This window comes from Numenius arquata, chromosome 1 (assembly GCF_964106895.1).
Source record: "Numenius arquata chromosome 1, bNumArq3.hap1.1, whole genome shotgun sequence".
Lineage (NCBI taxonomy): Eukaryota > Metazoa > Chordata > Aves > Charadriiformes > Scolopacidae > Numenius > Numenius arquata.
Genome location: NC_133576.1, coordinates 3,318,017 through 3,343,035, shown reverse-complemented (window position 1 = coordinate 3,343,035; position 25,019 = coordinate 3,318,017). Strand labels below are relative to the sequence as shown.

At 40.0% G+C, this 25,019-nt stretch overlaps 1 protein-coding gene across 1 annotated transcript in view; it reads left to right on the top strand.

The window, feature by feature from the left end:
* The window catches only part of VWF (von Willebrand factor), a 145,593-nt gene that overhangs the window by 72,125 nt on the left and 48,449 nt on the right, over nucleotides 1-25,019 (top strand). Inside the window, exons 27-34 of the mRNA XM_074168927.1 lie at nucleotides 49-184; nucleotides 2,780-4,119; nucleotides 4,840-4,959; nucleotides 6,717-6,860; nucleotides 16,367-16,510; nucleotides 17,469-17,633; nucleotides 19,555-19,598; nucleotides 24,083-24,260. Coding sequence (XP_074025028.1) covers nucleotides 49-184; nucleotides 2,780-4,119; nucleotides 4,840-4,959; nucleotides 6,717-6,860; nucleotides 16,367-16,510; nucleotides 17,469-17,633; nucleotides 19,555-19,598; nucleotides 24,083-24,260 — 2,271 coding nt within the window. The remainder of the gene's footprint in view (nucleotides 1-48; nucleotides 185-2,779; nucleotides 4,120-4,839; nucleotides 4,960-6,716; nucleotides 6,861-16,366; nucleotides 16,511-17,468; nucleotides 17,634-19,554; nucleotides 19,599-24,082; nucleotides 24,261-25,019) is intronic.

Sequence of the window (25,019 nt, the reverse complement as noted above, 5' to 3'; positions counted from 1 at the left end):
AATTCCTGAAAATTGGCATCTTTATACTAATGTGCTATTTTGAAACAGGGAAAATACTTGATGAGCTGTCCCTGGATTGTGTCAGTCCAGAAGACTGTCCCGTGTGTGCAGTTGGAGATGTCAAGATCTCGCATGGAAGGAGAATAGTTTTGAACAGAGATGATCCACAACGCTGCCGGTCTTGGTATGACGGATTTATGCAGTGAAATAGCATGCCTGTTGAGAGAGAGCAAGCACATCCACATGAATAATTTTTTGGACGTAACTTTTAATATACCACTGAAGATGAAGGCTAGAAACCATCTTTTATGTCGATATCCCTTCACATACTACCTGAGGCTGAAGTTTTTCAGCGACAGTAGGGATTATAGGATGTCAGCTGAATTTAAGCAAGTGAAATTCATCAATTCCTTTCAAAAAAGACCTTCTCCCATGTGTAGGTGGTCCTGCTGGCTTCAGATGTTCCACTTCTCTTTGTGTAAGGTGTGATTCAACATCAATAAAGCCATCAGACTCTTTCCTTCTGCCAGCACTAAAAAAATCCTACGTGTTATGCAAGATCTAAATGTGCGCTCAGTCTAGAACTCGATGAGATTATTGGCAGTTGAAATTGTGTACTATTATGGGAAACCCAATTTCTCCATGATTTTAAGATGATATCCCATGGCCTAATCCTGCATGCGTGCATTTGCTAATGTGATGAAATTAACGGCAGTGTGCACAATGCTGTGCATCATGCGGGATGAAGGCCTCCAGCTGCAACACAGCAGAGAAGGATTTTCGTTCTGTACACTGCCCAGTGGCATATTACGCCATGGCCTGTAATATCTGAGAGTTTTACCTTCTCTGGATGTCTAGACCCTTGAATACTTTCACTAATCACTTATAATGAAGTGAATACAAGTTTTCCATCTTGCAATTTGACCGTATTTAATAGAAACTGAGTTGTAAAACTGCAGCAGCTATTAGCCCAGACTAACACCTTAGCTCAAAATGGTCTGAACCTCACAGAAGCTCTGGATGGGTATGAACTTTGAATTCCTGGCCTCTGGCCAGGGCTAGCGTATGTCTGTGCTATAAACCCAGGGCATGAGACTGTTAGACTAATCAATTAAATATATATTTTAACAGTATAAACAAAAAGCCTTGAATTCCATCAAAAGGTCAAAAAAGAGTCTTCATAAATGAGTCTCTGTTCCCTAATTTTTGTAATCCTTAATAATAATTTATCTTAAATGTTGATACGCTGGCCGCTGCTCACAAAAGATTTCAGAACATTAGGAAAACTTACCTCACTAGGGAAACATCCTTTTGCATAGCTGTCACCTAATTTAGATGCCTACGCCATCTGTACAAACAATAGAAAATATTGCACAAAAATGAATTTTATAGCAAATATCCAAAGGAAATTGGAAACTAGAAGAGGATTAAAATAATAAATCTTCTGTTACTATGTTAATGCCAAAAGTAGCTGTGCATTCTTCAATTAGGAAGACACTAAAAGCAGCTTGAAAAGAACGTAGTGCTTTTAACTAAGAGAACTTGAACTAAGATGCCACGTGTAAAGTGAAGTCTTTTCCTGGAAAATGGCACCTTCTACCAGTATTGACTAGTTTAGTTTGTACATCCTGGATTTTCTCTGGCAGTGAAAACCAAACTTTTTTTTTTTTTTTGGTCCTTGCTCTTTCTTATTCTGTTTCTTGGACTGTCAGTAAGACAAGGAATATACATATTGACTGAGTCTGTACCACCCTGTGCCTGAGTACAGTCGTGTCCTTTGCTCTGATGAGTGAAGTAAAGAGAATCCAACAACCAGGAATTAGAAGGGCAGAAGTATAAAGCCTTGCTAAAGATAGAAAGAGTTGAATTATAAACAAGTTCTTGAAAGGTGGAGGGTGACAGAGGTGAAAAATCTCACAGTGGTACAGAAGGATGGATAGTGGAAAAGGCAGAGATGGGGGGAAAAAGAAAAATGGGAGCTGAGATGGAAAGGCAATAGAAAAACATAATAATGGAGATGAGTAGAAATAGTGAGGGAAGACATAGGACTAAAAGAAAAGATAACAGTTATAGATGAAATACATCATTTAAAATGAGAAAAGGGACTGAAAAAGAGAACATGGTAAATAAGAGGAAGATAAGAGAGACATTAAAAACCCGGAGGACAAACATATGCCAAAGCTGTATTCGAAACAAAATGAAGTCAGGAAAAAGAAGAGGAACATAGTGCACTTTAGAGGTAGAAAAAAAAGGCTGTTCATTATTTTCACTAAGGTTAAAATCTAGATAAACCTAACATTCTCACAGAGTCTGCTAAGTCATACGAGAGCTAAAAGCATCTTTCCTACTCTGGGATTTTACTTTGTGTTAACTGCCTCCCGTTTGACTCATGTTTTGCTTCCTTGTGAAGCAAACCAGATCTGCCAGTTCAGTCCACCAGTGGCTTGTGGTAGCCGTATTGCTGAAGCTCAGTGGGTTTCTAGACAGTTTCCAGACACAGATTTTACACCTTCTGCCAAAGGCTGTTATAAGGAGAGTTTCCTCTGACAAACACATCATAGTTAGTCATACGTTTCCTGTATCTAAACAAACAGACATGAAGGTATAGGATTTAGCTGTAGAATACCTTGTGGGGAAAAAAAGCATTCACATAATGTTTTGGTTTTGTTGTGGTTTTAAGATATTTAACTTTTTCTGTATGAATGTTCTTTTATTATATGTGGGTGATGTGTTATTATAAGCATTGAATTTTTACAGTTAAATTTGGTGATTTTTGTAGTCTGTGTGAAGGGAAGAACTTAACCTGTATAGCCTGTGAACCAGTAGAGGACACCCCAACACCGACAACACCTGCTCCAGAGGAGGACATTGAACTACCACCCAGTGAATACTCATGCAGCAAGATGATGGACTTGGCATTCCTAATGGATGGCTCCAACAAACTGTCAGAGGAGGACTTTGAACAGCTGAAAACTTTCATAATTGGCATGATGAAGAAACTCCACATCTCCCAGAAGAAAATCCGAGTGTCAATTCTAGTGTATAGGGCTGGTCCCACAATCTATCTTGGCCTTAAAGATATCAAAACACAGTCCCAGATGAGAAAAATTGTCCAAAGCATAAAATACACAGGTGATGAAGTAGCGTCCGCCGCTGAAGTCCTTAAATACTCTGTGTTTCATGTGTTTGGAAAAGCAGAAAGGACCAATGCTGCCAGAATTGCAGTGCTATTTATAGCAAGCAAGTCTCCAGGAAAACTCCGCAACATTCTCACAGCTTTGAAGACTAGAAAAATTGCAGTAATACCCGTGGGGATTGGACCTCATGTTAATGTGGAGCAAATCAGGTTCATTGAAAAGCAGTCACCAGATAATAAAGCCTTCCTAATGAACAATGTGTTAGAGCTAATGGATAATAGGGAACTCTTCATTGATCATCTATGTGATCTTGGACCTGAAGAAAGTCCTCTGTTACCAGCCATGTCCACTCCAACAGCATCCAGCGTCTTATTTCCCTCCTGGGGACTCACAGTACCACCAGCCTTTTCAGAAAAGCCCACTCGCAAAAAGCTGGACATTGCTTTTGTTGTGGAAGGATCTGACAATGTAGGCGAGGAAAATTTCAATATCGTCAAGAAGTTCCTTGAGAAGGTGATCACAGGCATGAATGTGGGACAGGAAGATATTCATGTTACAGTCATGCAGTATTCAGAGACTGTCACCCTGGAGTATTCCTTTAGGGAAATGCAGTCAAAGGAAAGTATTATTGAGAAGGTGAAGAGCATACCCTACCAAGGAGGGAAGGCTACCAACACTGGGAATGCCCTTGATTATATTTCCAAGCACACATTTACACCGGTGAATGGGGGCAGGCAAGACGTTCCTCACTTGGTATATATGGTGTCATCCAGTCCTTCCACTGATGTTATCACGCGACCTCCCAGGAGCATAAATGTTATTCCCATAGGCATAACCCCCAATGCAAATATCCAAGAGCTCAAAGAGATCAGTCAGCCTAATAACCCGATTATCTTGCATAGTTATAGCACACTTATTGAAGAAGCACCTAAATTAGTGTTGCAGTCGTGCTGCTCTCGTAAACTTTGGACAGAAATTCCAGGTAAAGTTGGATGTATTTTCTGTGTCATTTCTTCTTTCCTCTGTCCTGCCTCCTTCATTTCCCCCTCACATCACTGCAATTTGAAGGATTCCCGTACCTCATATGGTGTCTTGTTGTCCAAATGCCACGGAAGGACCATTTATCTTCACTGGAGGCTGAGGATGATGCCCCAGTTTGGCAACACCGAGCACAGACCTGCAGCCAGCCTTCTGTTGGCTCAGAAGTCCTCTCCTCCTTTTGTCAGTAAAGTTCAGTAGCTTTCGGATAGGTTGGAGGGTGACAGAAGAAAAAAGTTATCTGCCTGTCTCAAGCGAGTTAAAATTATACTTCCTCTTTCCTGAAGAAACTTCATTGGTTTTGTGATTTTTGTTTTTTGGTTTGGTTTGGTTTTTTTTTTTGGGGGGTGGGGGGGTGGGGGGAGGGATCTATTTTGTAGTTGTTTTGGTTTCGTTTTGGTTTTGTTTATTTGTTTGCTGTTTCTTTTTTAGAACTCTGAGAGTAAAACAGCATTAGTAGAAAAGCAGGAATTGAAATACCCGTGTATCCCACTGAATATCAATCTCAAGTTTTTCGTTAAAGGGGTATCACTTATGGTTTCAATGGGTCATTATTCTGCTTTGTTTTCCCAAATTGCAGGTATCTCCGCCATTTAGAAGATGTTACTTCTGGTTAACATGTATAAATAACCTTTTTCTTTTTTTATTTTTTTCCCCTTTTCAGAGTTGTGCAACAAACCAATGGATGTCATGTTTCTTCTGGATGGAAGCTCCAATATTGGAGCATCAGAGTTTGAGGAAATGAAAAACTTTGTACGGGAATTTATTGAAAGTGCTGAAATCAGTATGTATCTGTGTTTTAACTTAAACACATAATGATATTTTTTTATTATACAGGATGAACCATCTCCTCTGTATACTTTTTTTTTTTAAATTTTTATTTTTAAATTCCTCATTTCAATCCCATATTTTGGGGAAATTGGGCTAATGAAGCTTTTAGTTCAGATGCAGTTCAGCTTCCTCCCAAACCAAGCTGTTCTAGTTCAGATGAATAAAGGTTTGACAACCAATTCGGGAAATCGTGTGATGAGGAATAGCCCGGACAGCAGTTCTGATGAGCTCTTCCCTTCATGCTCTACTGGACATAAGAAGTGTGTGTGCCAAACAGCCAAAGAAGTCCCTGTCACAGGATGGAGATTTAGCTGAACTGTTATTCTATGGCAGAAGAGCAAAAATACATGTTTGGTTTTGGTTCAGTTCTGGATTAGGTTCAACAAATAGGTTTTTTCAATTCAGCATTAAACCACTTCCATGAAGCAACTTCTGTTGCTGCTGTTGATGTTTCCTACTGGCTGTTGACATGTTTGTATTATGCCTGTGCTTCCAAAAGAGGTGATTACCAGCATTTGTACTAATTGGAGGGCTTATAGAGGAAAAGTATAGCATTTCTGTGTGTCTAGAATAACTTAGGTTTATTTACTTTTTTTTAGAGATTATACATGGAAGACACTGTTTCTGAAAATTGTGTACGTGCATGATATAGAGAAGCAAGCCAAGTGAAAGAAGCACAACCTAACACAAACCAAACAAATAAACCAACAGTTTATTTTAGCCTAGCTGTTTTCCTTATCTTTGAAACCTGTAATAGCAAATGCTATGTCATTAACAACATATAATGAAGCTATAAAATGACTCCTCACTACAGCCTTGATTTTAAAATCTTTAAGATGACCGTGGAAAAATTATAAAGTGTAGTGAGTAGACAATATTCAGATCAATATAGGGCTGCAGTGTTTGGGTGCATGAAATTGCAATTATTATTGACTTCATTCCTAAATGTTTTATAAAGCATTGACAGCAAATAGTATGCTACACAGAAAAGTATCTTCAGTGTCCAGTACAAGTCCTTCGAAGAGCATGAAGAGAGTTACATCTGATTACTAGAAATCATGCATTGCCCAACTCAATTCTGCAAGTCTGATATAATTAACTATCTATGCCAACCCTCTGTTAATAGTTTCATTCATAGTTCTTGCATAATGTATAAGCAGAACCAGGTTGTCAGAGAATAGCAGAACTTGGAATTTGTCTTCATTCCCCTTTGCAGGTCATGCTCCCCGGGTGCACTATGTCCCGTGCTGCAGCCTGATGCATGATACTCAAGTGGGTCTATGACAGGGAAATCTGCAGGAAATTTAGTTGTCCAGGGAATTTGGCCCATCAGAAAAAATGGCGCATCAAACTACTACCCTTGCAAAACAATGTGCACATAAAAAAAAAAACAAACCAGTTTTAAAATGGAAAAGAAATAATATTTGGAGATCAATAAAGTAAAATTCTCCAATCATGGTCAAACTGATTTCAGGTATGATACTGCACGCTGATTCCTGACAGAAAAGCAACTGTTTTGAGCAGTGCTTGCATATTTTTTCACCTGGGAATAGCTCAGTTTTGATCTTTTGATTGAAAATGCAGCTTTCACACTCTGATGGAAAATCGCTGTCTAGTTGTGCTTAATGTAAAACACAACCATAATGTATCCTTTAGATTTATTTTAAGACATTCGTGTGCACGGCTTAAAATGTTTATTTTCTGCTTCAGGCAATACTTCAATTCATGTGTCAGTTCTCCAGTATGCCAGGGAAAACAACATAGAAATTTCATGGAACATGCCTCAAGAGACCGGAAAGCTTGTAGAGATGCTGCACTCAATTCAACAAAGGGAGCAAGGTCCTACCAGACTAGGTGAGTGATTATGTGGATCTTGATGTTTAAACAAGAGGGGAAAAAAACCCACCCAGAAATGCTAAATATAGCCTGGCCCCAGTCACCGATTTATGTCAGTGCTGCTGTGGTAGTTTTCTGCAGTAGGACTCTGGGGTTTTTTTTAGTTCACTCATATCTTTACTATATGTACATTTCTTGGTAAAGGTTCAATTTTCGCTATTAAAATACATCCGTAGGATACTTGAATTGGGGTTTATCTTAATGCGTTTGGGAAAGAAGACGACCTGCTTCTTTTTAGCCTTGAAGTAATTCTCAAGATTTGCATTCATTATCTTCCAAGCAAGCAAAACGTAATTAAGAAGTAAAGACTTTGACCATTAACCTTTCAGCATCAATTAGTTGATTAGACATTTAGCAGCAGAACTGCTTATGCTGACTTCGATAGCTGCCATTGCCAGATGTTTGTTACTCTGTGCTAGAGATGATGTAACCAAGGTAGTTGAAAAATAACTCGGCAAAACAGTAGTTATATTCTGGGTGGGTCAGTTCCCTCATCCAAATTGCAGTGCTGGTCCCACAAGGACTTGGGCTGGCACAAGGATGGGGATGGTGCCCAGGGAGCAAGGGTCGCCTGAGGTGGCACCTTAGCTGAAGAGTTGCTCGTGAAGCATCATCTTCTGTTCCAGACAACTGCATCCTGAAAAAGATGTCCACTTCAGTTTTCATGTGCTAAAACATAACACAGACTTCCCACTGGGTCTGTGGAAACTCAGCACACACACATGTATCAGTTGTGGGGTTCAGCAAAAAATTATTCTCCTACAGCATATCTGATCTTTCACCAGATACCCTGAGAATTTTGTCCTTCTGGACTGGAACCACATTTGCTCTGGCAGCCACCTAGCATTAGGGTCCTATAAGAGTTGAGGAATACACAGATTTTTAGGGTCTTTGGCCTACTTAAGACTGTAAAGAGTTATTGGTACAGCAAAGTGAGAAATAAAACCTGACTTCCATAGTTCGCAGGAGGATTAGCCATGATTGCTTTCTCAGCCTGGAGAAATAAAAATACCAGATGGCTGATGAGACTTCTATAGGCTCGTTGTGGGATAAATTGTTACGTACAAATAGATAAGTTTCGTGAAGCCTTCCATGTAATGTGTATAGTAAGCCACACTGAATTACAGGATAAACAGAGAAAACATGGCCTTTGGGAAATGAAATGGGAGAGGCAGCCACATGACATACTCGTTAGTGATTTGTTTATGTCTCATTGGAAAATGCTCAGAGACCACAACGAGGGATGTGGTATAATGAACCAAAATGGAATAGAGTAGAAGTAGTTCCTCCCAAATGAAGTAATGAAAATAAGTCACTGTGGTCCTGTCCTGCACCTTGTAATGTGTGTGAATTCGGCTGACTGTGTAGGAGACTCGGCATCCATGGGAAACGCATGGTCATTCATGTCATCCTGTCTGTGCTCGGGCCTCCTGAAATGCAGGGGCTGCTTAAAAAGCATAGATGGCTTAGTCTGGATGCTGCACCTCCCTAGGTAGCTTTGGAAATCTTTTCTAGCCTATGGAGGGCTTAATCAGGATTTACCTATAAAAAAATATTGTAACCATCAGACCAACACTGTTTCTTCTCATTTGTGCTGGCTTCCCTGTGGTAGAAAAACAATCCTGTGTAGCCCTTATTCAGTCTTTGCTGATCCAAATCATTCCATTTCAGTCAAGAAAGCTATTATGTGCAGAGAGCACCTGTAGGGTCTGTTGCCATTGCTACAAAAGTCTTACTGCAGAAAGCGTTCCTTTTTCTGTTTCATTTAACCATAAGGAAACTCCAGGAGAGGGATACATTTTATTAGTAAGAAATAATTAAAAACTACAGAGTATTTGAGGGCATAGGCAGAACAAAAAAGAGCAGCCTATAGCACAAAGCTTTCCCATGCTTATGCAATACGATAACATCAGGCAAATTTTGGCTCAAGTAACCTGTGGAGGAGCTCTGGGGATATTCAAACATCATGAAATTGCGTGCAACTTTACACAAGAAATAACTGAAAAACAAAACAAAACAAAAAACCAAAAAACCAACTAACTGCAACCAAGAGCTGGCTATATAATCCTTCATTCATTCAGATTCAGTGATCTATGCAAGAGAACTGAGAATCACATCAACATGCCCCTGTTCAGCATTCATGGATATTTAGGAGAGTCATAGGGAGCACACTAAGCAATCCCTACAGTAAATACCGCTTAACACTTTATAAAAACATGATTTTTCTTGCTTATACCTTTAGTAAAAGTAGCTCCTTTGGGCTGATGTTTTCCATGCCCACCGCCTGCCTCAGACTCAAAATTTGGAGGAAGTAGGATCTATGTGGCTCAACTATATTGAAAGCATTATTAGGGAAAGAAATGTGTGGTTCCCTGTGTGTGTCCTGTCCCCCCCCCCTTAGGAAAAAAATCTTAAATATTTTAAATATTTTTTGCTGAAACTTTCTATAATTATTAACACATTTGAATAGCAGCATCCAGCTTTGCCTGTCATGATTAGGGACGGTATATATATATCCTTTCTAACCATCCACTGTGGTTTGGGAAGCAAAGGCCCACCGTAGCACTTCCCTTTATTTAGATCTCTGTCCTGAGTGATGCGGTCCATGCGTTTTTCAAAATCTTGCCCCAATCGCCCACCCGTGGCCGTGGTTTTGCCAGCAGCTGCCTTGATCTAAGGGCTCCCATCCACTGAAAGAGAGGTCTTCCTCACTTGCTCCTCCCGCTGGTGATGAAAAGCTCCTTTCTGAAGCCAACTTGGCGTGCCTGCTAGTCTCTTCCCTGAGCTGTTTTAATTCACTGTCCTGCCAGGTTTTTTGTTTGCTTGCTTGTTTTTTTTAGTTCTTTTCTTATAAGGTTTGTGAGTTGGATGTAGTCCCGGCTGAGACCGGGATCATCAGAACCCCTTGGTGGTAAGAGAAATGCAGGACCTGTGACCTGCAGAGCCAGGAAAGCAGAGGAGAGGGTCTGGGGCCTCGTAGCCTGCTCCTTTCAGTGGTGGAGGGCTGTTGGACTGGCAGATCCATGATGTCCATGGATCATTGCTGTTCAGCCATTCTGTCAATTGGCACATGTTAATGCCAGAATATCAATGTGCTAAGATTTGACCCAGAATTATTAAAACGTCCATCTGTGGGATCAGTTTGCAATAGCTAATTTGTTTCAAAATTAAAATGATCTGCTATTTTCAGTTTAAAAAAACCCAATTCAATGTCAAGCCAAGACCCTAAATTTAGATATGAAGACTGGCTTCAGGATTATCGTCATGGACAGTTGTTCCTGATGAGGCAAGTCCTTGGTTAAATAAATGCAATCTGGACTATCCACAGTCCAGATAGTGTTGTCTTTTTCCGTAGCTCTTTGAATACAGAGGAATCATTTCTTTTTCACTTCTTTCCCAGGCAGCTTTCAGTATTTGTGGGCGATTAAGACCTCTTGTAGTACTTTTCCTTTTTCTGGTCGAGATGTTGCAGAAGTGTTAGCAAAACCGCTGAGGCCACTTAAGGCACTGATTCACAAGTTCCCGGCAGGAACCTCCGCCTAACTGGAATCCCCTGTCTGTCACAACTCCACAGACCCTCATGGGGGCTTTATGTTTTATTCCTCATTTCAGACAAAATTAAAGAAAATAATTGCAAAGGGTTGCCTTTTAAGCAGTTTCTGCTTTCCCTGAGGCACCTACCAAACCATTAAATGTCTGTGCGTTGGTTTATTTTCCTCCAGATTGTCTAATTCTGGGATGAATCTTGTTTTTTATTTCTTGGATGTATTTCAAATGTTTCTAGGGCACCTTGTGCTCTTTCAGTTCATTCCATGATGTTCAAAATTGCTCCCAGTCTAATATCTGTGGTTCAGATTAGCGTGCGTTTTGACACATTTTTCCTCCTTTATCCAAAACATTAATGAAATTATTCAATAAGGCAGAATCTAGTATAATTCCCTGTAGATCCAAGTAAACACCTCCAACCCAACTCAAGAGATTGTCTTTTGTCCTTAAAGCTTGCTTATGTCCATTTAATCAGCTTTTAGCCCTTGCAGGAACCTGAACTATTCTGAATTATGACTTCAGAATAGAAGTCTGGCTAGTCCTGTATAAGGCGACCAAAAACAGGTTCTTACAAAGCCTTTCCTGACTGTCAGAAATTCAGTATCAAATGTTCATGGTCTTACCCGAGAGGAGGAGACTATGCAGTGATGCCAACCCTTCTTCATTTCTCCCCCCGTCTCTGTAGGACATCTTCTGTTGCTTTTGCTTTGATGATTATTCCAAACGTGACTTTTGTTTCGTACTCTATAGTGTAGTCAGGAGTGTATCAGCACTAAAAGATGGGAAGAAGGTGCTGTGCTGTAGTGGCAGCCTTTGGAATGACTGACCTGCCCTTTCTAAAGTAGTCCATTACATCAATTTTTATTTTTTTTTTTTAAATTTTATTCATTTATTTGTATATTTCCCTGGACATACCCGATGACTAACAGTCATTCCCTACTGACTGAACTGAAAGGCTGCTTGCTCCTGCAAGCTAGGACTTTTGGTTCAGTTATCCAGATAAATGTTTAGATAGTCAAGTTTGGGAAGGGGGTGTATGTGTCCATGTGTGAAATTAATTGTGGCTGTTAAAATCTGTCAGGGCCAGCATGAGCCTAACGTGTCAGGAGGCAGTAGGAGAAGAGGGGGCAGGAGGTCAGGGACAGACAACCAGACACGCATTCCTCATCACATCCACTGCCTTTGGGAGCAGATTGTTTTATTGTGTGTCACGCTGCTCTCGGCTCTGTTATTCTACTGTATGCGATGAAGACTTTTGGCTTTGAGACTCCCATCTTGATTTCTCATGGGTTGTACGTCTAACGCCTAAAATACATGTGAGTATACAAGTCATTCTGCTTCCAAAGCCCATTTGTTGCCTTTTTTTTTTTTTTTTTGATAGCGCATTGTGCATGTGAGAAACAGAAACCATTTGTAACAATACTACATGAGACTAACGTAATTTACTCCGATGTTCAGCATGTGGGAACATGTTGACTGCTATTTTGGACTTAGGGTCACATGCATACGCTGTGAAAATCCTTAAAAGCACGTAACCCTTAAGGCCCGTAGCAAACCCCCCATTCACTTCACTGGGGCTTATATAATACCCCTTGCCAGTGCTAGCAAATGATGTTTTGGCCACTGTCAGATTTGCTTTAAAGACAAAAAATAAAAAAAAAAAAAAAAGTTTTGTTGCTTTATGAAGCAGGATTTAGGGTATTTTCTGAGGTGCGTGTTGGCCTCTTCTCCCAAGGGAATAATGACAGGACCAGAGGAAATGGTCTGAAGTCACAGCAGGGGAGGTTTAGATTAGATATTAGGAAGAATGACTTTCCTGAGAGGGTGGTCAGGCACTGGAACAGCCTGCCCAGGGAGGTGGTGGAGTCGCCATCCCTGGAGGTATTTAAGAAACGTGTAGACGTGGCACTTGAGGGCATGCTCTAGTGCCCGAGATTGTTGGTTTGTGTCTGTTTGTGGGTGGGTGGGGTGTGTGGTTGTGGTTGTTTGTTTTGTATGGTGGTTTTGTGTTGGTTTTTTTGGTGGGTTTTTTTGTTTGTTTTGTTTTTTTGTTTTGTTTTGTTTTTGTTTTCTTTTTATGTGGTTGGACTCAATGATCTCAAAGGTCCCTTCCAACCAAGAAGATTCTGTGATTCTGTGATTAGTATTTTTTTTTTCCCCTCTAGGGTCTATCACTGAAATAAATAGCTGATGGCGTGGTCCCATCCAGCTGAAGAGGTTTTAGGGCTAGCTGCATCAGAAGAGCCCAGCCCCCTGTGACCTCGGTGCTGCATGCTTCCACTGCCTTCCTTCTGTGGGAAGGGGCATGCATCGGGCCTTCAGCAAGCTGAGGGAAGGGCAAAAATGACTCAGAATGATGCTTTTTTTTTTTTTTTTTTGGGGGGGGGATGGGGAATGGTGATTTTTCAGACAGGGTGAGTTGCCCCAGGCAGCTGGCTGGGTGGCCAGGTGGGCAGCAGTGCTGGCTTGCCAGGGGGACTGGGAGCACCTAGAGGAGGGGATCCTTCCTTCTGCCAGCAGCTCGCTGTGGCACTAACGAAGCCAGAAATGCATCTGCAGTGTTTGTAGATAGATCAGGGCAAGCTGGAGTGGAGCTAGCAGCAGCAGTGGCCCAGATGTCAGTCGCTGAAGGGGTGTACAAGGCACAAAGTGGTCTCATAAAGGCCAAAGAAGTGTGTGGCTCAGACCTAGTAATGTTAAAGCTAGTTTAATTATGACCAAAGCTAGTTTAATTATGACCAAGATGCTGTGCACGCTTTCCAGTCTTAATATAGCTTGGTGATATTTATTTCAGTGTAAACGTTTTAGATTTCTTTTACTGGTATGAAAATGGCAGATTACTGTTCCATCGCAGCCTAGTAATAAGAAAAATGTTGAAGTTGGTTGGTTGATTAGCAGTCAGTGCTTTTTTTATTGTGATCTCTGAGGAGTTTGGTATTACCCTCCCTGGTGAGATGTAGAGACGAACAGCTGAGAAGTGACAGCTGTCCAGCTTGGAACGGTGACTTTCTGAATCCCTCCAGCAGGGCAAAAGTGTTCATTTGATCATCTCTTCAGACACCTGGCTCTTTTCTCTTGTGCTGGCTTCAAAATAAAGGGAGAAATCCAAAGAGCTTTTAGTACACTAAAACAAATTTTCCATGCGTTAAATTGAGTAATTGTTTTTTGGGGACTTTGAAATAGTCCCTGGTTCTATTACAAAGGAACTTGATTTCTTTATTAGAAATTATGAAAATAATGGATTTTCCAGTTTACAGATATGTATTGAGGTTTCTGAAAATTTTCAGAATTAATGGGAGAAAGAAAGATTGAGCTGGAGCAGCTGGTGACCACACCAACCATGCAAAAGTCAGAGGGTCATTAAAGAAAGACAAACACAGAAATTCCAAGTACTTTTCAAAAATGAATGAAAAATCATTTGTGATTCTTACTGTGCAAAAGTTTAAGCTACAATATTTGGAGGTTAAAACCTGAAATACCTTTTTAGCAATTATTTATAGGGCAAAAGGGAAATGAGTCAATTTTCTGGCACAGTGACCATCCTGAAGCAATCTTAGAGACTGGAATATAGTCATATTAATTTTCTGTATTTTGTTTTATCCCTTAGTTATTTATAGGTAACATGCCATTCTGCATCTAACATCTACCTCTACAGACATACAGAGTAACTACTGGAAAGCAAAACCTTTTGTAGCAATGATTGTAGACAGCTGTATAGGACATGAGTTAATGCCTGGGGTTAGTTAATTTTTTCTGGTCAGGAACAGTAGTTTGTGAAATGGAATTGCCATCACCCAACTAGTAATGATTTGATATATGTTTTGTTGCAAGTAGAAAAACATTCAAAATTTTGAGGTTTTCACTGAACAAAACCCCTAAAGTGTTTTTATTTTGTATATAAAAGATAATTCGGAATTAAAGCGGGAATGAAAACCAAATGGCTAGAACAGAATGAATCTACACAGTTGGAAGAATTAAATAAAAGATAATCATTCCATGGCAATAAACAAAGCTAGTTCTTAAATACTATTGGAAGCTTTCTGTTGATTTTTCTCTCTCTTCTTTTTTTTTTTTTTTTTTTTTTCCTTCTGATCATAATTGACATTTCCAAAAATCATTTGATTTAAACAAACATGCATCTTTCCATTTGAAAACTATTCCTTGGAGAAATGCGTGACCCTCTCTAGACAGAAGACTGTTAGTGGAGGTTAAGGGCGCATGATGGATGGAAGCTCATAGGGGGAAAAGCTGATGTGAATCCTGCTCCTGCAGTGGGTATGAAAAGGCCTGGTAGAAGTTCCTGGTGGGTCTTAGCTCTTCTCTTTAGGTGTGGACATCTGTGTGGAGAGATGACACATGAAGATGAGACTAAGGCTCTGGGGAGGAAACAGTGATAATGGGCCAATGGAGAAGAAGAGGTCTCTGGATAAGGTGGGAAGGGGATATGAGACAGTTGGGGTCTGTAAGGTATAAGAGACAACAGGAAAGGACAGGGAAGCAACGGTAACTGAGAAGGGAATGGCACCTCCAAACCAGTACTGTGGCAAAGGAAAGATCTGGGCTTTTTTCAGATAACTATTCTGGGCTAGATTCTTCCAAGGAATAAATTCTTCCTGCAAGCCTAATTAAGGCCTTGCAGAATATCCGGTTGCTGTAGCCATGTTATCAATAGCGAATGTGCTGAGTGAGTGTCCTCAAGGTGGTCCATGCTTGCAGCAGCTTGGGAAAAGGCTCTTTGCTTTTGCCAATGAAAAGGGGTGAGTGACATGGTGAAAGAAGACACGAAGTGCAAAATGCTCAGGTGTGCTAAGGTATTTTGGTGGTGTGCTGGTGAATTATCTACGATCTGACTTCCAGTGTTTTACAGATGCGTTTGTTATTTAAAATTACTCAGTGAATTCTTCAGGCAAACACATTTCTGCTCCACAGGCCTTGCAGGTTACTCAGAGGAACTAGTTTTTCAGGTATTTATTATTCACCGTTCGCTATTTGCCCTGAATATCGCATCAGTCACCCGATACCATTGGTACTTCCTGACCTGATAACTTCCAAGCCCAAAAGAGCTTTTAAGAAAGCTCCCTATCATCGTTCCCAGTATAAATATTTGTGCAAATACATATCTAAGTACAAGTAATAGCAAACAGCTCTCTTGCTGAGGTCATGATTTTGAACAAAAATTTGCCTGAGTGCTCACAGATGTTAAATAAAAGGGCAGCAGCTACCCGTTTAAGCCAGTTTGTCACTTGAATCATGTATTTTATGGGGTTTGATGGGTTTTCTTGGTTGTTGGGGTTTTTTGGTTGGTTGGTTGTGGGGTTTTTTTTGGGGGGTGTGTGTGTGTGTGTTGTTGTTTTTTTTAATATGGATCACCCAGTTATAGTGTGGGTTAGTCTGAGTCTAGATTTCAGAGAGGTTGCTGGTAGTAGGGGAGGGACAAGATAGCTTTTCACACCCATAGAAAAAGTTGACCGAATGAGTGAAGGACTAGATCTTCTCTGGGAGCTGAGCAACTTGCGTGCGTAATTCAATGGTGGGAAGTTGTAGATCATATAGCCACTGGATGTCACTGTTGTTCTGCAATTGGGAAATAAGTACATATTCTTCTACAATATCATTTCTCCTTTTGTGTAACCAGTGGTAACGCTTTGGAGAAGGTAACTACCAAAGTAAGGAGCATAACTTTATCCTCATGGCTAAGGATAGGCAGTAAAATTCCCATTACTTCAGAGTATTAATAGTATTGGTAGGCTCTTAATAGCTGAGACCTTTCGTGTGGCAGCAATAAAGCAGACATTAAAAGTTCTTTAAGAAGTATTTTCCAGTACTGTATAACTTACTAATATGAAGTAAGATTTAGTTTTAGAGCCTTCCGTGAGTTTTCTATCATAACTTTCATTTATCTATTCATTTCTTCTTAGGAAAAGCCATCGATTTTGTAGTCCAGAACGCAATGTCGGAATCCCATGGAGGGAGGCCCGGCGCCTCAAAGGTCGCGATAGTCATCGTGTCTGGGAGATCAGAAGACACTGTGGAGGCGGCTGCACTTTCTGCAAGAATGAACAGTAAATCTTGTTTCCCTGTCACTATTTTTAAGCAGAGTTGTCGCTTTTTAAGTAATGCACTTGAACAAGGGATGACAAATTAAGGCACTGGTATATTCATATAAGTCCACTGGTATGGACTTACTGTGTGTAATGTTCTGGTAGGAAACAGGGCTGAACAAAATCTGCCTGATGAAGATGCCTCTGAAATACTGGTAAATTCAGGACCAATCTACGGTTTAAGCTGAACAGCTTCCATAGGCTTCGCAAATTAGTGGCATTTCATTTTCCCAGTTCTTGTGAATAGATGAGGATGACAGAAACATGATCTAATGTTATAAATTCAATAGTGTTGCGGTACAGTGAATCCTGAAAGGTTCACTGTAATAATAATAAAGAGACAGAAGATTTGATCAGATTCTGCACTGACAGCAATATGCTTTTGGTATCAATGTGTGCTGTGTTATATTTTTTTCTTTTCTGGCTGTAGTCTCTGTACCTCAGCTTCCTCAGGGTTTCAGCTGAGGTACTTCCTTTGTAGGCTGCTTTGGGAGCTATTGAAAAAGGCATGAACTAAATAACAACTATTATTTTTTAATTAAATGACTTGAAAATAATCCAATTGCCATGTAACTGAAGAAAACCCCCAACATATTGAGATTTTTTTAACATTTGGAAAAAAAGTGAAGATGCTGTCGTTAAATCTTCAGCTGCATTTTGTTGACCATACATGATCACATTATTCTTGGGACTAATAGAGCCCGTCTAAGCTAACACTGTGATTAGAGAATTAGCATTTCTGCTCTTAATTGCCGTTAGCCTATGTGGAGGGAGTGATGCAAGTAAAATATGAAAATTAAATGTTGGAAAAAAACTTTTCCCAATTATTTTTTTTTTAAGAAGCAAAGGAAAAAAAATACAACAACAAAATACAACACTATTTATCGCCCATTTAAAACCCTTTCTTCTCTTTTGCTAGGAGTATCCCTGTTTCCAATTGGAGTTGGGAACAGTTATGATGAAGAGCAACTAAGGACTTTGACTGGGCCATCAGCTGCTAACAGAATCATGAAGCTTCAGAATTTTGAAGACTTATCCACTATGATCACACTGAATAGTGAATTTATCAAAAAAGTGTGCATGGGTAAGTTATGTCACGTTGTTATGTGAATATCTACACAGAATTCAGCCAAAGTGTAAAGAAGAAAAAAAAAAAAAAGGAAAAGAATAAGAAAGAATTAACTTTTCCAGGGTAACAAATACTGCGGAAAAAAATGTGTATGATATTTTAAACGAACATCTATTTATTTGTAGATAGCAAGGACCCCTATCTAAGGAAACTTACTTCAACTCCAGACAGTATTTTACTACTTTTGCCTCCTTGATCTGTGTGTATATAGATACTTATTACTCATATTGTTGTTGTTATTTCTATTACAATAGTATCTACATGTTCTCTCCACAAACCACTGTCTCATCATGTTAGTCATTGCACAGGTTTTTACCAGCTTTACTAGGGCTTAGTTATGTCTCCATTAAAATAAGTGGACTTTTTTTCAGAGCCAAGTACCACTAAGAACGAGGAAGTTGCAGAGTGTGCACAGTCCAGCTTAGAGATATCCGATCAGTCTCCACTGGGATCACTTCTGGCATTTTAAAATCTCTCCAGAGCATCAAACAGCTGCCATTTTCTAGATTTAAACAGCTGCCATTTTCTTTCTTTTCTTTTAAAATAAGCTTTTAAAGATGCATTTCCTCTCCTCACACCGTAAAATATGTGATTTTTCTTGCCCTAAATTACATTGATCCAAGATATAGGATGGGGAGCAGGAATTTGGAACCAGTAACTATTTTCTTATTGCAATCTGTGCTATAACCTGTTGGTGCTAGAGGTGAAAGCTTTGCATTTTTATGAAAGTTTTTCCAACAACAACAACAAAAAGAGTATGCTCAAAAACTTGAATGATAGGTATCTTATGTTAGACACCTAAAACTGAAATATTTAGCTCTCCCTTTTGCTGATGGTAAAGCCTTTTCTACAGAGTGGGAAACTATGTTCTTTTTTGCGTGTGTGTTTTGTTTTGTTTTATTTAAGTTTCTTACAATCTGTAAAGTATAATTTTCCCCTCCAGACTCATACAGTTGGATTTCTTGTACGGAGGGAGTCTTACTTTATGTATGGAAATGTACCAAAAATAATACTATTAAAAAGGTTTAAAAGATTTCCTAAATGCTTTCAAAATGAATTACTTGAACTGGAAAAGACAGAACACATAGCCTATATATACTAGCATAGTACAGTATTATATAAAGAGTTTGCTAGTCAGTGTTTTAATTTCCTTGACAGTGCTTATGGCATTGTGATACCATAGTACTTATATGAAATTACTTTCTATATACCTTTAGGTGTGTAATGAGAGCACGTAAAAATAGAAACTGCAATTCAATGGGTGCCTGATTATATAAAAAACTGCCCATCACAGTAATGCCTGAATGTAATGAAACTGAATTTGGGTATTCTTATTGCAGCTATTTTCATCCTTATGCTAGTTGATGACAAATCTTATCTTGCAAATACTTGCTGTATTTATCTTTCTGCATTTAATAAATGGGTGTGTGCATGGGTGTGTAAATTCTACCTGCTAATTACCAGAAATATTCACAATTCATCACAAGATTCAGCGGTAAGGCTGGAACCTGCCTCAGAGCTAAAGCCATGATCTTCTTTTAAGTACCATCTGGGCAGAGCTCTATGTCAGTGCAAGGAGTGCTGTGGAATTACAGCCTACCTATTGCTCACAGCCTGTTTTGAGACCAACATCATTGCAGAAGTTAGGTAATGCTAGCAGAAGCAAAGTCTATGCATTATTTGACTTAGTCTTGTACACTTTGGACAAATTCCTGCAGTCTTCAGGTAGGGATTCTCACATTCTAACACAAACACAACTTTCTTACCTCCTAAGTCACATTTTTAAGCAAGCAATCTGTATTGTGGTCACCACCACTTAGTTAAAAGGCTGGATTAAGGGATTGTGATGGCTGAAAGATGTCCGTTTCTCTTTCAGACCCTGTCAGAGAATGTATAGATGAGGATGGAAACAAAAAGAAAGTAAGTATATTGCCCGGGTCATCCATTTGGATTTCAAGCTACAAAATTCATGCAGGACCCATGCATGGATACTTCCTTAGATAATCTGAAACAAAAAATGTTGAACAACATTAAATATTGAGAATTATTTTGGAGGATGAAAATATTGGCTTTTGAACTGATAGGATAACTTTGCACACAAAGGAGACTTCCTCTAATAACACTTGATCTTGCAGTGTGTTGAATACTACTGAAGGCAGTGTAGAGCCAAAACTTGTGACAGTGCGTGTCTTCCCTGACAAAGAAAAATGTAGTTTTATCTCCTGGTGAAAGAACTTCTGGAAAAGCTAGACATGGCCAGAATAAAGGTGCATATGTGAGGGGGAGGCAACGTCATTGTCCAGACCCTCTCCTTCTGCTAAGATACAAGTATCTTGTCCCTATGAAAATTTCATAGGAAGATAATTATTGTGTGATAGTCATCTCTCTAGGGAAACCCATCTCAAGTAATGAAATTAAAGTTCTTAGTGTTTGTTTGCAGAAAATCTTTTATGAATCCCTAGAAAAGGCTCAGAAATGTTAGTAAACCTGTCTGATCTCTCCAAAGTGAGCTGCTCTAAGAAAGGAATGATATAGATGTTATAAGTGGTTCAGTTCCTTCATCTCAGGTGAAATGCCAAGGTTTTTGAGTGTATATGATACTTCATGCGTTTAAAAATATTAGCATAAACTTGTTGCATGTTTTCTAGTAGGGGTCAGTAGGGGTCACTTTCTTAATTATGTTTTCTAGTAGGGGTCACTCTTTAAACCAAAAAATAATCAGATTCTTCTTGTCTATTCATTTGAATCGCATGTGTCCAGGCCTCTGGGCTTCTAGAAGCAAACACAGGTACATGTAGATAACTGCTGGGAAGCCTCGACTTGAATTTCAGACGTGTCAGGTTTCATTTTTTTGGTGATAAACTTAAAGCACAGTTTCCGTTCTGGCTAAAATGCTTGTGGAAGAAAAGAGGTCAAGCTCCAGTCCGTATTAAAAATGAACCACATTTCCAAATTTAGGTGGATTTTGTGTTACCTCTTCTGTCAGCCAGAAAAAAATGGGTTCTAGAAGACACTGCCAACATGGTAGCCATTACCTTTTGTAGCAGGCTGTTGGGCATCCTGTGGTGCCTTACAGGACACCCTGGAAATGCTCTGCCTCTGGTGTTGAGCACCCACACTCTGAATTACTCTGCCGACTCCCGGTCAGTAACGTGCCATCATTGACCTGACACCCTCTTCCAGCATAGTCCACAATCCACAGGGATGAAGAATCAAGGCTCTTTCCTAATTCAGAAAACACAGGCTCTTATATCAGTTCCATAATATTTGAGGCGTTACTCAGAGTTACAGCAGGAGGCTCAGTTCCCCAAGTGGGATGTCTGTCATGCACCTGGAGATTGTGGGAACTGATCTCTTGCAGTCTGCAAGGAAATCAGAGTTCTCAGGATCAAAAAACTCAGCCTAAATCCTGTCTAATATCAGGAGCGATGCGATTCATTACAATTTTTTTTTGGTTGTTATTACTTCTACCCTCAAAATGACTGTTGAAGGCAGATTCGTGGCTAAGGTTAGTAGCACAAGGACAGAAGATCGAATGTGCTAGGTCAGGCCAAAAATGCATCCAACCCCTTGTATTATGAGGCCAAAAATAGAAGTCAGGGAAGAATGTAAGTAAGCATATATGATACTTCCCTGAGCTTTCTTAGCCTTGAATAATTTGTGGCTCAGGGACACCCTGAGCTGTGAGTGGCATCTGTTTGTGTTTCATAGTGCTCAATAGTTTTCTCTGCCATTAATTTGTTCAGTCATTCTTTGAATCCATGTAAGTTTTTAGTACTGGTTATATCCAGTACTATAAATGATCATATCCAGTAACTAAGTTAGAAGGTGCCAGCTGGTGAACCCAGTTGAGGTAAATGGCTCTCTCTCCTGCAGATGCACAGTGAGAGGAAGACTGTGCAAGTCCAGGTCCATAGGTTCAGAGCTCCCTTAGAGAGGAAGTCTGAGGCTTCCTCCGGTGTTCTGGCAGGCTCATCGGTTTCAGCAGACTTATCCTTCACAATTTAGAAACCTCTGTTTTTGCTTTCCTTTCTGTCTTATTCCTACTCCTACGATTTCATATCAATTGGGATTTAGGTTTTCTTTGTCTTCAGAGTCCCTGCGTTTTCCTTTGCACCAGGATTCTTGGCTTTGTTTGGATCATTCAATTGATTATTTTTTTTGTTTGTTTTAACGTGCTGCGCTTTTCTTGTCCAGCTCTTAGATGTTTTCCAATAGATGTCCTGTTAAGGAGTGAAATAAAAACAATTAAATATGTATGGAAGTTAAAGGGTCCTTTGCCAGACTTGCACAGCTGTATGTGTACCCTTCCAGGTGCTCTGCTTTCAGTGAGTTGTAGGCGAGACAACTCTAATTAAAAAACATTCAATTTCTTCCTATCTAAATATTTTTTCCATACTAAAAGCTGCTTATGTTACTGTTTCACAGCTTCCTCTAGGCTCACAAGCCTGAAAAGTATTAAGCCACTTCCAGGACAAGTTCCCTCCTCACTGTCCTGAAAGATACAAAGCAGTATCTAACTACTAAAATTAAAGCAGTAAATTAACTTGTATTAAGATGTAAATTTTTTATGGCTGAAAATCTGGCAGCTCTCTTTTGGACATGACACTATCACATAGCTCAGAGACACAGAGTAGTACTTTTACATCACTATTCTTAGTTTGCACAGTAGTGCCAAAAAATAGTCTGAATGATGCTGTGTTTACCTAGATCACAGAATGTTTTTGGTTGGATGGGACCTTTGAGATCATCGAGTCCAACCAACAACAACAACAACAACAACAACAACAAAAAACAAACAACCCCCCCCAAAAAAAACCAACCCAAAAAAATCCCCAAAACAAAAAAAATCCTAGAAATCCCAGAACACCAAACACCAAAACCAAACCAAAACAAACACGCACAACCACACATCACCCCACCCACAAACAGACACAACCCAACAATCCCGGGCACTAGAGCATGCCCTCAAGTGCCACGTCTACACGTTTCTTAAATACCTCCAGGGATGGCAACTCCACCACCTCCCTGGGCAGGCTGTTCCAGTGCCTGACCACTCTCTCAGTAAAGTAATTCTTCCTCATATCTAATCTAAACCTCCCCTGCGGCAACTTCAGACCATTTCCTCTGGTCCTGTCATTATTCCCTTGGGAGAAGAGGCCAACACCCACCTCTTTGCACCCTCCTTTCAGGGAGTTGTAGAGGGCAATGAGGTCCCCCCTCAGCCTCCTCTACTCCAAACTAAACATGCCCAGTTTCCTCAGCCTCTCCTCCTATGACTTGTTCTCTAAACCCAGATGTTTTGCCACTTTGCTTTTCTCTTTCATGGGAATGATGGGTAAGCTGTAAAGGAAAGAATGGGAGATAACCTTGCTCAACAGCAATTTTTTTTTTTTTCCCCATATGTTTCTGCTTCTGAATATCAAGGCATGTTACCCAGCTCATAGAACCACTGTCTCACTTGTTATTAGTGCTTCTGGACTCACCTCTGTAGAGATAGGTCTGGAAAGGGCTGTTTCCCACATTTGGGGATATTCTTGGGAATGCAGACCCCAGGGATGAACATTCTGTTTTGAAATTCATTGAGCCTATTTATTGACTTTAGAGCTCTGCGGGATTGGGGCCAGAGAGCTCAGCTTTTTGCAGATATGAATCTTGAGATATTCCAGATTGTGACCACATCTATTTCTCCCTCGTTTAGTAGTATGTAATCCTGGTGCCTTAAAACTTAGGTATTATATAATCCTTAGGTGCCTTTAGAAAATGAGAATATAGTTTATATTTTATTTTTAATTTTACAAAACCACTGTGTATGTCTAATAACGTTAATCTGGTAAATGACCAATTTCCCTTCAGGAAGGGAGGAAGTGTTTTGAAATTTTGGAGTTGCGGATAAAATAACTAGAGTATTCCATGCCTTTCCAGCTTGGAACAAATATTGTTAATTCCTGCTGTGCCATGACCATCTGTGCACAGAGCTTTTTCTAAAATTTTTATGGCTTATGAAAACTAAAGGCTTTGACATTTAAAGAAAAGCTGGGGGGAATTCTTGATTGACAAAGCTATGCATGCATGCTGTAGGATGGCTAAGCTAACAATAGATGGAGTACCAGCTACTTCATTCTGCTGTGACTAAACATCTCCTATTCTAGACTATTATCTTTTGCTTGGAACTTCGGAGTCTATTTCTTACAGTGCTGCTAATTTAAACTTTCTCATCCTCATGAAGTCCTTAATATGCTGCATTCTATTATTTAATTATCCAAGGCTAATTTGAGCAGCACTGCTGTCAGTGTCACTTTACTTCCTAGCTGTAGGAGCGTGGCAGCGGCCAAGTTTTGCATTTTTCTTCCCTCCGCCCATGTTCTTTTCAAACTGCTAAATATCCATGTCTCCCTATCTAGCCTGGTGACAAATGGACATTACCAGACCAGTGCCACACTGTGACATGCTTTCCAGGAGATTACACGGTTCTGGAGAGTCACCAAATTAACTGTGAAAGGATGCCAAAACCGGTATGTCACAGCAATCTTCCCGCTGTTAAGGTTGAAGAAACTTGTGGCTGCCGATGGATGTGTCCCTGTGAGTATCTGTCTTTGCATGTACGACCTTCCTCCCCATCACTTGAAATGTTTGTCAGAAATGTAATGCTGAATGGAGCTGCGCAGTCATTGTACACATCAAAAGTGACTGAGGTGGGAGGGATTAACGCTGTACACGGCTTAAATAAACTCTTAAATCAGAGTCTCGCTGATGCCTGGAATGTGTGATGCGAGTTCAGGGCCACTGCAAGCTTATTTTTTACATTAGCATAACTACATTGCTTTATCAGAGAATCTCACACGCAATTTCCAAAGCTGTGTGAAGGGGGAATGAGAGTGTATGGAAGAAAACAGAAATTTATCTCGGCATGCTGTAAGCAAGTGATGTATTCTTGGTCCATCTCTAGGGGTCAGGGTTTGGCGCATCAGGTGTGTGTATTAAAGAAACAACAACAACAAATGTTCCCTGCCTCCAGAAAACCTCACACTGAGTATTTGAGCAGAAATGGTGAAGACTCTGTTGCCTTGGCTGAGGTGGCAGGAACAGAAATTAAGTGCACTTACACTCATTTACAGAGTGGAGGGATTCAGCCCTGAGACTGATGATCTGTTTATTTAAAAAAAAAAAAAAAAAAAAAAAAAGAGATTCTTTAGGAAAATCCCATATATGTGAAAGGAAGACTTGAGGGAAGAAAATAAGAATGATGATTTCAAGCAAAAAAATTAGCCTGGGCCTCTGGATCACCTCAGTGCCCAGACAGATGCTCTGACAACAGTGAAATGGTGGCAGTCCGGGATA